The 16,249-nt window shown below is 48.7% G+C and overlaps 1 protein-coding gene across 3 annotated transcripts; it reads left to right on the top strand.

The window, feature by feature from the left end:
• Window positions 1-7,156: 7,156 nt before the first annotated feature.
• LOC306640702 (43 kDa receptor-associated protein of the synapse) lies at window positions 7,157-15,958 on the top strand. Of its 3 annotated transcripts, none has more exons than XM_079105152.1 (8): window positions 7,157-7,857; window positions 8,432-8,755; window positions 12,445-12,603; window positions 13,150-13,248; window positions 13,334-13,456; window positions 13,963-14,016; window positions 14,979-15,178; window positions 15,664-15,958. In XM_079105152.1, the coding sequence occupies exons 1-8, from the start codon at window positions 7,666-7,668 to the stop codon at window positions 15,734-15,736; spliced, it is 1,224 nt and encodes a 407-aa protein (XP_078961278.1). In that variant the 5' UTR covers window positions 7,157-7,665; the 3' UTR covers window positions 15,737-15,958. The 3 variants fall into 3 exon arrangements, with proteins under 3 accessions (XP_078961278.1, XP_078961279.1, XP_078961277.1); XM_079105151.1 differs by having other exon boundaries at window positions 7,165-7,857; window positions 8,417-8,755; XM_079105153.1 differs by lacking the exon at window positions 12,445-12,603 and having other exon boundaries at window positions 7,160-7,857; window positions 8,417-8,755.
• Window positions 15,959-16,249: the final 291 nt, after the last annotated feature.

A 16,249-nucleotide genomic window follows, 5' to 3' on the forward strand; every position in this document is an offset into this window, starting at 1 on the left:
GGGGGAATAACTCAGTGGTAAAGCTCCCCTGGGTTCAATCCCTAGTACTAAAAACATAATAATAATACTTATAATAGGAAATTATGTTAAATAAGGCATATGATCACTTTTACGTAATTGTGTAAAAATTTTATGCACATAACCTCACTACATAAAAATCTTGCTATATATAAAAAAGTGTATCTCTGTCTCTCTGTGTATGTGTCCTCTCTCTGTTTTTCTCTCTCTGGCCTGATTTGGGTGGTCGAGACCATAATATTCTGTGTCAAAGTGTCTCAAAAACATACACTGAAGAAAAGACAGTCTTTTAATAAATGGTACTGGGAAAACTGGGTATCCACATGTAGAAGAGAGAAACTAGGTCCCTGTCTCTCCCTCTGCACAAAGTACAACTCAAGCTGATACGGTGGCTCACACTTATAATCCCTGTGACTTGGGAGGCTGAGGCAGGAGGATCACAACTTTGAGGCCAACCTGGGCAATGTAGCAATACTCTGTCTCAAAATAAAAAATAGGGCTGGGGATGTGACTCAGTGGTAGAGTGCCCCAGTACTAGGGGGAAAAAAGAAAAAAGAAAGAAAAGTCAACTCAAAATGGATCATCATCAGAGATCTAGGAATGAAATCAGAAACTTTGCCACTGCCGGCAGAAACACAGGGCAATACTACAATATATATGAAGGCAACGATTTCCTCAATAGAACTCCCAAAACGCAGGAAATGATACCGAGGCTGAGTAAATGGGATGGCAGCAAATTAAAAAGCTCCCGCAAGACAGTAAAAGAATCAAGTGTGAAGAGAGTCTACAAAGTGGGAGAAGCGGGATGGGGGGTGGGGGTGCACACCTGTAATCCCAGAGCCTCCGGAGGCTGAGGCAGGAGGATCACCTTGACAATTTAGCAAGGCCCTAAGGAACTTAGTGAGACCCCGTCTCAAAATAGAAAACATTTAAAAGGCCGAGGATGTAGCTCAGTGGTAAATCGCCCCTGGGTTCAATCCCCAGTGCCAAAACAAAACACACAACAAAACAAAACAAAAAACTGAGAAAATCTTTGCCAGCTCCTATTCCAACAGAAGATTAATATTCAGAATAAAGAACTCAAAAAGCTTAGCACCAAAAAAAAAAAAAAAAAAAAAAAACATAAATAACCCAATCGATAAATGGACAAATGAACTAAATAGACGTCTCTCAAAAGTTTTGTTTTTGCTTGTGGTACTGGCAATTGAACCCAGGCAGGGGTCCTACACAAAGCTACATCCCAGCCTTTTTTTTTTAACCCCTTCATTTTATTTATTTTTATGCAGTGCTGAGGATTGAACCCAGTGCCTCACACGAGCTAGGCAAGCTGCCTCTACCACTGAGCTACAACCTCGCCCCAGGCTGTTGTATCTTTTTATTTTGAGACAGGGTCTCCCTAAGTTGCACAGCCTGGACTCAAACTTGCAATCCTCCTCAGCTTCCCAGGTAGCTGGGATTACAGGTGTGCACCACCCTACCAGGCTCAAAAACAAAAATTCAAATCACAACAAATATGTGAAAAAATGTTCAGTGTCTTTAACAATCAGGAAAATGCAAATTAAAACCACATTGAGATTTTATTTCACTCCAGTTATCAGGAATACAAGTAACAATAAATGATCAAAAGGAACACTTACGCACTGTTGGTGGGATGGTAAATTAGTACAACCACCACAGGAAATCAGTATGGAGTTTCCTCCAAAGACTAGGAATGGAGCCACCAGATGACCCAGCTACACCACTCCTCAGTATTTATCCTAAAGAATTAAAGTCAGCGCACTACAGCAATACAGGCCTGCCATGTTTATAGCAGCAAATGCACAAAGCCAAGTTATGGAACCAGCAAATGGAGACAGGATATATGACATGTTTACACCAAGGAGTTTAATTCAGCCATAAAGAGGAACAAAATTATGTCATTTGCAGGCAAATGGACGGAAGAAGAGAGCATCATTTTGAGTCAAATGAACCAGACTCAGATAGTCAAGGGCTGTATGCTCTCTCTCATATGTGGAAGCCAGAGAGAGAAAGTAATTGTAAAAGGGAGCTCATGAAAACAGAAGAGAGAGCAGTAGAGTAGAGGATGGGGGTCAGGGGGGGAGAGAAGGGAAGGAAAGGAGGAGGTTATTGGGGAGTGAAATTGACCAAATTATGTTACGTGCAAGTACAAATATGTTACAACGAATCCCACTATTATGTATAATCATAAATACAAATGTAAAATAAAAATATTAAAGTGCAAAAAAAAGATTCTGGTGTCAGTAAGCATCCCTGAGTTCATTCCCCAATGCCACACAAAGTCCTCCATCTTGTAGCCCATATAAAACAGATGGGCCAGGGTGAGGGCTGTGGTTATGCTTTCAGGATCTTTTCTTAAGTGTACAAAAATATGTACATACATAATTTTTCTTAATAAAAATGAGCGCACACCATAACATACAGAATGTTCTGCAGCTTACTATTTTCAGGTGTTCTCATGGGCAGCCTTCCATCTGCATATAAGGGTATGTCTACCACTTTGGTTTTGGGAGGCCACATTGCATTTCATGGCATCAGCCTCTCTCCCGTTGGACCCAGGTTATTTCTCTTTTTTTTTTTTTTTTTTTTTACTATTATAAATAACGACTGATTTTGATTATAAATCTTTTTTTTTTCGAAGCGAGCTTACACTTTATCATTTCTTTTCTATATACATATTTTTTGTTGTTGATGATGTGGTGCTGAGAATCGAACCCAGTGCCTCATACATGCTAGGCCAAGCGCTCCACCACTGAGCCACAACCCCAGCCCCATGTTTTATCATTTCATTTGGGAAATATAGCCTGGAAAAATAATTCAGAAAGGAGAGACTTTTCCAAGTATCTCACTAATTTCGGTGGGAAGGTGGGCTGGCTGGGCCTGTGCTTCTGGAACATGGGCTGCCTATAAATGAGGCCAATCTAAAATGATGGGTGACCTTTGACTTCAGTGTTAGGGTGAGAATAGGGAGTGATGGGGGCTCTGGATGAAAGAGACATTACAGTCTCTTAGGGCCAGACATCAGAAAGGGTTGATGTGCAGTTCCAGGCCTGGGGTTGCCCGAGCTTCTAGTCTTGAAGTAATGCAGGAAATGCACATTTTTACATGAAATATCTCAGAATAAAAAGTGTTGCCAAATAAAAGTGTTCAGTCCTGACATGCCAGATCACGACCCCTGCCTCAGGCCTGGATTTAACTTTTTTCTTCCTTTTTTGGCCCGTGTTTATAATTTAGTGGGAATGCAAGGGATGTTGTTTTTGTTTTCTGAACTTTTTGGTTTGTCTTTGGCAGCTCTAGGGATTGAACTCAGAGCCTCTTGTATGCTAGTCAAGTGCTCTGCTTACTATTGGGCCGCACCCTCAGTGTGAAAATAGAATAATATTAAGAGCCCTGAGGCCCCAGCTGATCTGCAGCCTGTGAGTTAAGTGGCCCAGAAAAAGGTCATTTTATGGCTCTTCACCAAACAACTTCCAGTGGCCCTTTGTCCGCTGGGCACTGGTGAGCAAGTCTTGACAATTTTCACCTCTTCCCCCGTCCATGCTGGGGCTGGAACCCAGGGCCTCATGCATGCCAGGCAGGCATTCTACCTCTGAGCCCCATCTCCAGCCGGCTTACTTCCTTCATACAATTCTGCCCACCCAGGCCACACACAGCTCTGCATTACATGCCCAGTGACTTCGTTGTGTGTCAGGCAGACCTCCCTATGGCTATGCATTCTCAAAATGTGTCCAGTTCCCTACTTTCTTCACTGTTCTCCTCATTCTCCCTCTGAGACAGTATCATGATTAAGAGTGGGACTCCTTGGGCTGGATATAGTTCAGTTGGTAGAGTGCTTGTCTTGCGAGCACAGGCCCTGGGTTCAACCCCCAGCACCGCAAAAAAAAAAAAAAAAGTGGGACTCCTAAAGCCACATTGCTTCAGTTTTAGTACCAGCTGTCTCTAGATGGCAGTGTGTTCTTTAACCATCTCCCTTGGGCTCCTTATCTATAAAGTGAAAGGAATGCTTAATTCAGAACATGCAGTTGGATTTCTTCTCTTGGTCTCCTCTCACTTTGCCTAGGTCTGTTCAGTGACAGAGAAACCACAGCACTTACCCTAAAAGAACTGACCTCAGCCCAACTATACAGTAGCTGAATTCTGGAAAAAGCACTCAAAAATTAAATTTTTAAGTGAAAAAGGTGTTCTGTCTAGATCAAGCAAGCATGACAGTCCCTATCATGGAAATTAGGGGCAGAGACCTGAGACTGGGGCAGGGGAAGCCTTTATCCTGTCACTCAGATTCCCCAGGTACCTGGAAGGACAGTGCTGGCTGCCCATCCTCTGCTTCCTGCCAGACATGTGCCTGGGCTGCTGAGTGGGGTGAATCTACTGGTTCTGCAGCACTTCCCTGTGGGCCCACTGAGTTGAGAGGAAGGTCCCAGGCAGCTCTCCTGCCACCAGCAGCTCCTGACTGGCCTCTGAACCTCACTCTTGTGGTCCCTTTCTCAGTTTCCAGTGGCCCAGACCTTACAGCATGTTCCCCATGGTGAGTTCTGGTGACCAGACCAGCCACCTGTCCATGGACCTGCTCTGATGTCCCTTCTACCTCTACTTGTATAGGGACTGCCATTGAACCCAGAACCATTCACTTCTGGCTCCCAAATTGCCCCTCTCTGGATCTGTTTTGCTTAGTTCCCCTGAGATGGTGCAGGCCATGGCAGGCATGCTGCTCAGCCTGCAGTGTTTGCTTCTGTTTTCAAACTTAAACCCTTATTCCTTCCCTTCCCCCCATTCATTTCATTCAACATATTGAGTGGCCACTATGTACATGCCTTGCTCTGGGGGTACAGTTAGTGGTGAGTGAGACAAAATTCCTACCCCTAGACTTAAGTGGGAGAAAAGTCATTAAGCAAATAGCTTTATTAATGAATATGAAATTGTAGAGTTTTTTTGTTTGTTTTGTTTTGTTTTTTTGCGGTGCTGGGGATTGAACCCAAGGCCTTGTGCTTGCCAGGCACTCTACCAACTGAGCTATCTCCCCAGCCCTGTAGAGATAATTTTATCAGAATGAAGTAGAATTCTGTGAGAGGATAATAAACACATTTATCTTAAGTAGGACTCTTAATAGAGCATTGAGTGTGGAGGATGGAAGGAATGGAGGGGTATGTATGGTGCAGTGATTCTTCAGAAAGTTGAATGTACAGTTAACATGTGACCCAGCAATTCCACTTCTGAGCATATATCCAAGAGAAATAAAAACATGTCCAAGGCTGGGGCCGGACATGTGGTTCAGTGGTAGAGCACTTGCCTACACGTATGAGGCACTGCGTTTGATCCCTGGCACCATGTAAAAATAAATAAAGGTATTGTGACCATCTACAGCTAAAAATATATATTTATTAAAAAAAGTGTCCACACAAAAACTTATGTGTGCATGCTTATGACATCGTTATTCATAATGAATATTCTTAATGGCAAAAGAGTGAAGCAACCTGAATACCTATCAGCTGATACAGTGATGAACAAAATGTGATTTATCCATATAGTGAATATTAACCAGCTATGAAAAGAAATGAAGTACCAATACATACTAAAACATAGATGATCCTTGAAGACGTGTCGGTAAGTAAAGAAGCCAGTCACAAAAGGCCACATATAATGTGATTATATTTCTATGAAACATCCAGAAGAGACAAATTCATGAACACTCAGCGACTTAAACAACAGAAATGGATTTTCTTACAGTTGCAGACACTGAAGTCCAAGGTGTCAGCAGTGCTAGTTTCCCTTGAGGCCTCTCCTTGGCTTGGACGTAGCCATCGGCTACCTTCGTGGCCACGTGGTCTTCTCTTTGTGTTTGGGTCCTGATCTCTTCTTGTAAGGATACCAGTCAACCTGGAGTGAGGCCCACCCTAATGATTCAGTTGTCTCTAACCCTGTTTCCAATGCAGCTGCATTCAGAGATTTTAGAGGTTAGGACTGTGTGAATTGGGGTGGGGCACAATTCAACCATGACCAATGGAATGAGAGTAATCGCTGCTGGACACAGGTCATATTTTGGGGATGATGACAGACTTCTGAAATTTGTGGCATAACTGTGGATATACTAAAAACCATGGAATTATCCTCTCAGAAAGAGATGAGCTGGGCTCGGGATATAGCTCAGTTGGTAGAGTGCTTGCCTTCCAAGCTCAAGGCCCTGGGTTCAAATCCCCAGCACTGCAAAAAAAAAAAAAAAAAAAAAAAAGAAAGAAAGAAAGAGATGAGCTTCGCCCTGGGGCAAGAAGAAGCCTGCCTAGAGAAGAGATGAGCTGGTAGGGTAGATAGGGGTCCTACCACCTGGGGCTTCTCTTTCAACTCCAAGAGCATTAATTAGTGCTTCAAATGTCTGCTTCCCCCCAACACCTCACCTTTCTCTCTATATTATCTGGCATTAAAGCTCACTATTAGGGAGCCATTCAAACGGGATGAGACTGGAATTGGGAAACTTTGTAGACCTGCAGAGTGGCCCGTGTGCCAGTCGCTAAGTCCTTGTCAACTAGTAAGTCATTTAGTTCTAACAATCCTATGAGCTGGGTGCCTGCTCTCTTCGTTCCACAGAGCCAGGCAGCTTGCCCACAGTCACACCACCCCGTAGGCAACACACAGCAGAGCAGGGTCCCAGGGCTGCCAGCCTGGCTCCAGGACCCACTGCATCACTGCCTTGTCACCACCTGTGAATTCGGGTTTAGTGTCCTGTTTATTTAATTTTTATGGAGCTCCTGGGGGGATTGAACCTAGGGCACTCTCCCACTGAGCTACATCCCCAGTGCTTTTTAAAATTTTTTTATTTTGAAACAGGGTCTGGGTAAATTGCCAAGGCTGGCCTCGAACTTGGGATCCTCCTGCCTCAGCTTCCCAAGTTGCTGTTCACCCCCTGCCCAGCTCTTGTGGACCTCACTGAGACCCTGAGAGGTGAATGACCCAGCTAGGGACCCACTGTGAGTTAGAAGGTCAGGCTAGAATGCAGACCTCCGACACCAGCTAGAGATCATCTTTTCAGCCCCGTCTTGGGCGAGATGTTGGGATTGGTGTGGACATGTGCAGGGGCCAGTGACCACAGAGCCCAGTCAATCAGGAACCACACCAGGAGAGGGGCCGGGGTGATGGTGTGGTGGGGGAAGGAGGCGGGGCACTTGCCCCAGCCTTCCTGATGCCTGTGTCCAGCCTTGTCCCTGTGTCCTCCTCACTGATGTGAGGCCTGCCCAACCTGTCAATGACTCCTTGGCAAGTCTTCAGGGAGGGCCTGCCCTGCCAGAGAGGTTAGGGTCAATGTTGGGGGTGCTGAAGACGCCCAAGGGGGTGCCCAGGTGGCAGGGTGACTATCACTGGGAAAGCCGCCTTCCAGCTTGGGGTGGGTGCGGCAGAGGCCCGCGTGACCTTGCTGCTGACATTCCTCAGAGGCCACGTGGCCCCAACTGGCAGGGACAGCTGCAGACAGGGGCTGAACCAGCTTTGTTACCAGGGTGGCGCCCGCTCTCCATCCAGGCCCTGCTCAGCTCCTGCCCAACTCTGCTTTCCTTCCCGACCGGTACTGTGGGTCCTGTGCCATGAGGGCCTAGAGGCAGAGAGCCCCCAGGGTCTCCCTGTGAGCCACAGGGCTTTGAGAAGATGGGGCAGGACCAGACAAAGCAGCAGATTGAAAAGGGGCTGCAGCTGTATCAGTCCAACCAGACGGAGAAGGCACTGCAGGTGTGGATGAGGGTCCTGGAGAAGAGCTCCGACCTCGTGGGGCGTTTCCGTGTGCTGGGCTGCCTGGTCACAGCCCACTCGGAGATGGGCCGCTACAAAGAGATGCTGAAGGTGGGCATACTCCCCAGGGTGGCGTGGCTGGTTGGGGCCAGGGCTGGATCAGTACCAGGGCCCCTCATAGCTTCCTTAGGCTCCTCTGTGTCCCACAGGCAAGTGGCTAGAGCCTGAGGCTTGAGATCCACATCTGAGGCCCTGAGTCTTAGGTGCCACATCTTGAGCTTCAGATGTGGGCCTGTGGCCTTGAACTTCAGTTTTCTGAGACTGAGGTTCTCAAGCCTCAGGGTTCAGGGCTTTGGGATCTCAAGCCCAGACCTCGGCTGCTGAATTTCAGCCTTCCAGTTGCAGGTACTATGTCTGCGCCTGGGGCTGTGGGCTGTAGGTTTGAGGGTAGGGCTGGTGGACAGTAGAGACTTCCGATCTAGGCTGGAGGGTGCCAAGCTGAAAGCTACGAGTGAACTGAAGAACCAAAGCTTCTAGTCTGTTGCTGGGACCCAGAGAACATAGGGCTGGTGGGGGAAACTGGTTGTCTGCTGATTTGGCTGTAAGGCCGGCTGGGTGTGGAGTCTCCATGTCTGAGGGTACGTCATGTGCCTGCCGCCCTGGTGGGCAGTTTGCCGTGGTCCAGATCGACACTGCCCGGGAACTGGAGGATGCCGACTTCCTCCTGGAGAGCTACCTGAACCTGGCGCGCAGCAATGAGAAGCTATGTGAGTTTCACAAGACCATCTCCTACTGCAAGACCTGCCTCGGCCTGCCTGGCACCAGGGCGGGTGCCCAGCTTGGAGGCCAGGTCAGCCTGAGCATGGGCAATGCCTTCCTGGGCCTCAGCCTCTTCCAGAAAGCCCTGGAGAGCTTCGAGAAGGCCCTGCGCTATGCCCACAACAACGATGATACCATGCTCGAGTGCCGCGTCTGCTGCAGCCTGGGCAGCTTCTACGCCCAGGTCAAGGTGGGTCTGGGCCCCTGTGGGAGGGCAACGGGGACTCCCTGAGAGCCTCTCATGAGCCACACACCTGGTTGTACTGTCTTGTTCAGCCCTCCTTTTAAGTAGGGGTGGGGTGAAAGGAAGTCGGTAAAGACTGAGCCAAGAAAGGCAGAGCCAGGATTCACATCATCATGTCTGACTTCCTGGGGGAGTGGGAAGCCCTTTGTGAGAACAGGTCATGGGCCTGTACTGCCACTAATTTGCTGGGTGATCTTGGGCTAGTCACTACTCTCTGAGCCCCAGAATATATGTCTATCAGTGAAGGAGACAACTCACAGCAGGGATGTAAGGATTTATCCATCAGGTATTTATTGAGCATCTACTATATCCCAGGCATTATTGGACTGTTTCTCAGTGGTAGTGGAAATAACAGCAAAGTTCCTCACGAAATTTGCCTTCTGGCAGGGTGAGAAGGACAGTCAACATGATCAGGAAGTCAACTGTGTAGCATGTTAGAAAGTGCTTAAGAGAAAAAGGGCAAGGAGGTGGCAATGCAGGAAGGGGGTGGGCACACAATTTCAAATCGAGTGGTCAGAAGGCCTCAGGGAGTCATGTCTGGTGATGTGAAGGAGATGAGAGTATGGGCTATGCAGAAATCTGGAGGAAAGTTCTCCAGGCAAAGCTCTGCCCTGAGCGGTAGGCACGGGAGAGGCACACTTGTCCTGTTCCAGGAAGGATAGGGACCACATGGCTGAGGGAACCACAGGTGAGGGAAGCTGCTGGGTCAGGGACTGCAACTTGCAAAATAACCCTCCCTGGCACCCTGGTCGCTTGGGCCATATGGGATTTGGGTGCCTGGCACAAACTTAATAAATTGGGGGTAACTGACTGTATAGATGCTGATGGATCAGAGGCAGGAAGGAGGGAATGAGGGGCATCCAGGACAACCACCTAGAATTCTGTTTTCGGGAACTAGATGCCATTCGGTGAAATGAGGCAGGACTGGGGAGGGATAGAGATTTTTTAAGAACCTTTTTTATTATGAAGAAAATTAACCGTATGTGAAAATAGAATAATATAATGAAGACTCATATGCCCACCACTTAGGTGGGAAAACTGTTCATATTTTTGCCATGATTGATTTACACATTCAACCAAAGTGTTGTGATAGAAAATTGTAGTGAGATCATATTTTTACCCCAAAGTAGTTTAGTTTGCATCTTTAAAATTTTAGAAGCCATTTTGTTTCATAAGGACACTTTCTAACATAATCACGATACTATTATCACACACCAGAATTAACAGTAATCCTGAATAGATCTAATGCCCAGTTTATATTTAAATTTCTCTACTTATCCTAAAAATATGTCCTCGCCCTCCTCAGCTTGTTTGAATTGGAACACGAACAAAAGTCACACGTTAGTGTGCCTTTTTGTGTCTTTCCTATCTCTTTCAATAGAAAATTCCTTCCCTTCCTCTTTTTTTTTTTTTTTTTTTTTTTTGCAGGGGAGGAGGGTGGCGGGGCAGGCGGGTGCGGGTACCAGGGATTGAACTGAGGGGTACTTGACCACTGAACCACATCCCCAGCACTATTTTGGCATTTTGTTTGTTTTTTTGTGGTGCTGGGGATTGAACCCAGGGCCTTGTGCCTGAGAGGCAAGCACTCTACCAACTGAGCTGTCCCCAGCCCCAACAGCCCTATTTTGTGTTTTATTTAGAGACAGGGTCTCACTGAGTTGCTTAGTGCATTGCCGTTGTTGAGGCTGGCTTTGAACTTGTGATCCTCCTGCGTCAGCCTCCAGAGCTGCTGGAATTTCTATCCTTCCTCTTTATTTTCCATGGCTTGTTGAGGAAACCAGACCAACTCCCTTGGAGAGTGTGTGTGTCTGTCTGTCTGTCTGTCTGTCTGTCTCTCTCTCTCTCTCTTGTTTTTGTATTTGATACTGGGGACTGAACCAGAAGCACTCTATCACTGAGCTACATCCTCAGCCCTTTTTATTTACTTTATTTTTTAAAAATTTGAGATGGGGTTATGCTAAGTTGCTGAAGTTGGCCTTGAACAAGTGATATCCTCCTGCCTCAGCCTGGGATTACAGGTGACTGACTGTTCTTTGTCTTTATAATATTGTCCCTCTGTGGATAAACTATCCAGGTACATTTATTTTAAGGTATTTTGAAATATAGTTATAATGGTTTGATCCTGAGTTTTGGCACCTAAAAAAAAGAAAAAAAAAGAGGAAGAAAAGAAAGATGATTATATTAATATGTCCAGGCAAGGTGGTATATGCATGTAACGCCAGCTACTTGGGAGACTGAGGCAGGAGGATCACAAGTTGAAGGCCAGCCTGGACAACTTAGTAAGATCTTGTCTCAAAATAAATAAAAAGGACCGGGGAGGGCTGGGCTTGTGGCTCAGTGGTCGAGCACTTGCCTAGCATGTGTGAGGCACTGGGTTTGATTCTCAGCACTCAGCACTGCCTATAAATAAATGAATAAAATAAAGGTCCATCAACAACTAATATATATAATATAATATGTATATATACATACATAACTAATATATATTAAGCAACAACTAATATAATATATATGTATTAAAAAGTGTTGGGGTGTAGCTCAGTAGTAGAACACCCCTGGATTCAGTCTATAGTATCACCAGAAAAGAAAGAAATAAAATAAGTATTATATACCATTTAAATCATTTATTTCCATTTTCTATTTTTAGGGCTTTTTTTTTTTTTTTTTTGGTTGGTTGGTTTGTTTTTTGTACTGGGAATTGAACCTAGGGGTGCTTAACCACTGAGCTGCATCCCCAGCCCTTTTTAGTTTTCATTTTGAGACAGAGTCTCACTCATTGCATAGGGCCTTGTTAGGTTGCTGAGGCTGGCCTCGAACTTGCAGTCCTCCTGAGCCTTCTGAGCCGCTGGGATTACTCCATGCCTGGCTTTAGTTTTTAAAGAAAATAAGAAGTGCCATAACATGGTTGTACGCTGTTGAGGATGATTCCGTAGAGGGAGACCTCAGTGATGCAGAGAACAGGGTTTGGGGTGGTCTGGCATTTGGAGCAGGGACGGGATGGAGGCAGAGTGGGACCAGGATAGCAGAGTAGGAGATGGAGTGGGGAAGGGCTGGCATGGGAGCGCCTTTGATCTTCGCTTGTCCTAATGGCCAGGAGGCAGGTCATCAGCTGACAATGAGTAGGGAGAAAAGTTCTTTGGAGGTTTGAGGAGACTGTGTGAGAGAATCAAGTCTGTTCTGATGCTCTTTGGAGCCTGTGGTGCTGGCAATGACAGATTTGTCATTGAGCCCTCAGGGAACAGCTGCTGCTGAGCACCAAGAGGCAGACTCTAGATGGGGCTTTCCAGTGCCCCCGGCCCTGCGTGGCTGTGAAGCTGAAGAGACTTTTGGGACTGGGTGGGAAGAGAAGCCAGCTGTTCCTTTACCTTTTCATTCATTCATTGAACAAATATTGTGCATCTCCCACATCCAAGAATAGCTCTAGGCTCTTGGACACAGCAGCAATCCCAGTGAAAACCCTCTACTCCCGGAGCCCTCACCTTGGCACTGGGCGTTCCCTCTACCTGGATCCCCTTTCCCAGGGGCCAGAACAAATGAATGAACACTAGGACCCTTGGCAGCCAGAGAGGCTGGGCCCTGGAGCCCTCTTCTAGGAACAGGTTCTGTGACCCCCTCTGATTCTGTGTTCCCTGCAGGACTACGAAAAAGCCCTGTTCTTCCCCTGCAAGGCTGCGGAGCTTGTCAACGACTATGGCAAAGGCTGGAGCCTCAAGTACCGGGCCATGAGCCAGTATCACATGGCTGTGGCCTACCGCCTGCTGGGCCACCTGGGCAGTGCCATGGAGTGTTGTGAGGTGGGGCAGCAGGGAAGTGGGCAGGTGGGGTGTGGACCTGGGTCTGAACCCTGAGCTACAGGACCTCCTGCTTCCAGATCAGCCCGTGGAGGCCCTCGAGACTTGCCCATGGCCCAGCGCTCTATAGCTGAACCCCCAAAGGATGTTTGTTACTTCCACCCTGTCTCATTCCCTTTAAGCCCATCCTTAGAGGAGGGAGCTTCCATCTGTCCCCAGCATTCTCTATGGGGCATTTTGAAGAGTAAACAGAAAAAGAGTCAGGGTCTCTGAAGTTCTGACTACGTTGGATTCAGATCTCGGCTTTGCCACTAACTAGCTGGGTGACTTAAATCAGGCCACTTCTCTGAGCCGTGCTTTCTACCTGTCAGATGCCAGCTGCCTCACTGGGCACTGTGACCTCAGTGGCTTCATGCAGGAAGCCTCAGCACCATGAGAGGTGTATTAGGCCCTGAGGATACTGATGATCCTTCAGAGGGGTTGCTGGGGGGAGGGCACCTCAGTGGTGGGGTCAGATGAGCAAGCCTGAGACAGCCTTCTCCCACACAGGAATCCATGAAGATTGCTCTGCAGCATGGGGACCGGCCGCTGCAGGCCCTCTGCCTGCTCTGCTTTGCCGACATCCACAGAAGCCGTGGGGACCTGGAGGTGAGGTTATTGGGCTGTGGGGCTCGGGGTGGGGTGGTCCTCAGGCCTGGCCCAGCCTGACTCCCCTTCCCACCTGGCTCTGCAGACAGCCTTCCCCAGGTACGACTCCGCCATGAGCATCATGACTGAAATTGGAAACCGCCTGGGGCAGGTACAGGTGCTACTGGGTGTGGCCAAGTGCTGGGTGGCCAGGAAGGCACTGGACAAGGTGAGGTCAGACCCTTTCCTACATCCCCCAGCACTCCCCAGCACATCCTGCTTGGAGCCACTCAGTCAGCTGACATTCCATGGGTCTACTGCCCAACAGGGCTCTCTCGGCCCTTTGTCTAACTTCACTCTCATCCTGTTTCCAGGAGGCCAGGGCATCCCGTTATTTTCCAAGTTCTGAGAAGATCCATGACTTGCCCAGGGGCCCACAGTTAGTAAAGGGCCAGGGCTGGGGTTTGGCCTGGGGTAGTGTAACTGCCTCCATGCCCTCATGCACCCTGGGAGACAGGCTTACTCCACCTCGTCCATGTCTGCACAAATGAGGCAGGAAGTGGCTTGCCACACAGTCCTTGCAGCTGTGCGTCTCTTCCCACTACCTTCACACATAGGACAGTGCACCCAGCCCTGTTGGTCTCTGCGGGCCCCACCCCCACCCCTTTCTTTGCTGTGAGCCAAGGCCTCTGTCAGACACTCTGCCTGCAGCCCTGATCTCTACTCACCTTCCAGGCTCTGGACGCCATTGAGAGAGCCCAGGACCTGGCCGAGGAGGTGGGGAACAAGGTCAGACCTGCGTCTGTCTCCTGGTGTTTGGTCAAAAGCCAAGTAGTTGGGGAGCATGGGTCTGAGGGAAGGCCCCTGGGCCTGCTGGTGCCCTGAGCCCTTGCTGGTCCTCTTGAGCTGCCTGTGGCCGTCCTCAGCCTCCTGATGTCTCATTCCCAACCAGGGATCTCTTCTTGGGGAGGGGCAGGAGTTGCATCACTTGGAGGATAGCAGATTCCTTAGAGCCTTTTTGATGTGCATTAAAACTCCTGAGGCGACTTCCATTCCCTAAGAGCTGGACACACCCAGGTCCTCATAGGTAATGGTTCCAGTTCTCTGTCTTCCTGGAAGTGGGTACAGTGGCCGCCTTCAACAGGTGAGGACAGTGAGACTCAGGCGCTCAAGGTCTCTCACCCACTAACTGGTCTGTCTTAATACCAGGACCCATGTTCCTTCTATAGCATGATGTGACCTCTCCAAATTTATAATCACATCCAGACCTTAAAATATTGGAAACAGGCTCAGCATTTCTCAGGGTCTTTTAGGAAATATGCATTTCTCTGGGATCAAGTGCACAGTCCAACTAAAATGTCACAAATATTTGCTTTGAGCCAGATTATGCCCACACAGATTTATCCAGCTATCAGGCTGATCAGAAATGCTTTTTTATCTTTTATTTTCTGATCAGAAATGCTGACAAGCCATGTATATTTAATGAAAATAGGAAAGCAAATCATTAGGGAGATAATGCAGTAAATTTGGTCAAAAATTTCTTCAAAATATGGAATCCTCAGGCAGATTTAGGTGCCAAGACCTCTGATCTCACCAGCCCCTTCTTTCTGCTCCAAGGAAAACCGATTGAGGAGAGCAGGACGTTTTTCCTAGGTCCACCAGCAGGGCAGGAAAATGGCTGGACCAGACCTCACCAGCACTGACTTTGGTCTTGTCCCCTACTCCTCTCTCCTGTCTCCCCATGGCCCCAGCTGAGCCAGCTCAAACTGCACTGCCTGAGTGAGGGCATCTGCCGCAGCAAGGGGCTGCAGCGGGAGCTGCGAGCCCATGTCGTGCGCTTCCACGAGTGCGTGGAGGAGACGGAGCTCTACTGCGGCCTGTGCGGCGAGTCCATAGGCGAGAAGAACAGCCGCCTGCAGGCCCTGCCCTGCTCCCACATTTTCCACCTCAGGTGAGGCACCTGTGCGGTGGCCAGGCCAGGGCCCAGCTGACTGCATCCCACTAATAGTACAGCAGACACTTGCCTGCTGCTTTCTGGGGTCCAAGTGTGTTCTAAGAACTTCCCACTTGACTCACTGAATCCTCCCAGCAGCCCTATGAGGCAGCCATTGTCAGTATCCTTATCCCCAAGGGAAGTGAGAGGCCTCTTAAAGGTCATCAGATCAGAGAAGGGGGCCAGCCCTGCCTCAGTGCCATGGCAGGTGCCAGCTCCATCCCAGACTTGGCGCTGCCCTGAAGGCTCTTGGAACAGAGCAGGAGAGGGGCAAGCAGAGCAGTACCCCAGCCTGGAGACCAGGCCTTTCCTTCCCCTGCTGCTAAGTGGCACCAGGGATACCTTCCAGCCCAGCAGCAGGAAGGGGAGGGAGAGAGAGAGCCCAGGACCCAGAGTGGAATGACAGGCGTCGGGTGAGTGGACAGAGCCCTTTGCCTCCTCAGATGCCTGCAGAACAATGGGACGCGGAGCTGCCCCAACTGCCGCCGCTCATCCATGAAGCCTGGCTTCGTATGACTTCCAGCAGCATCCACCTTGGGCTCTCCCCCATCCCAACTCCCTTTGCCCCTCCACCCCAGACTGGAAGCCCAGGTTCGCTCCTGAAGCATCAGGGCCACCAGGGCCTCCTCAGCCATAGTCAGGGCCTGGGGCCTGCCCACTGCTGCTCCTCTGGGCCCAACTGCCCTCCCTTGCCCCTTTGTACTTTGCTCTTTATAGAAAAATAAATGGTTTGTACCTAGTCCCAGTGATTCTGACCTTCCCTGTCCAAGGTGTGAGGGGGTGGGGAGATTGGGAATGAGGTGCTCCATATGAGCTTCCCAGACAGCCTTCCCTCCATGTGGACACACCAGGCTGTCCTTCCAGGAGCTCAGGCCGCTATAGTGAGCCAGGAAGGAGATCCCTGCTGGTGGCATGCGATGTGCAGGGGGTGGGGGATACTGCCCAAGTGAACACGATAGATGTGGAAAGTCTGTTAGAACACCATTGTGGGCTGAATTGAGGCCTCCCAGATTCATCTGTTAAAGTCCT

This window comes from Sciurus vulgaris (genome assembly GCF_902686455.1).
Source record: "Sciurus vulgaris genome assembly, chromosome: 11".
NCBI lineage: Eukaryota > Metazoa > Chordata > Mammalia > Rodentia > Sciuridae > Sciurus > Sciurus vulgaris.

Coding starts and splice junctions, on each gene's coding strand:
- LOC306640702 (XM_079105151.1), top strand. CDS start 7,666: ATGGGGCAGGACCAGACAAAGCAGCAGATTGAAAAGGGGCTGCAGCTG. Junction 8,756..12,444: donor GCTTCTACGCCCAGGTCAAG/GTGGGTCTGGGC, acceptor TGTTCCCTGCAG/GACTACGAAAAAGCCCTGTT. Junction 12,604..13,149: donor GTGCCATGGAGTGTTGTGAG/GTGGGGCAGCAG, acceptor TCTCCCACACAG/GAATCCATGAAGATTGCTCT.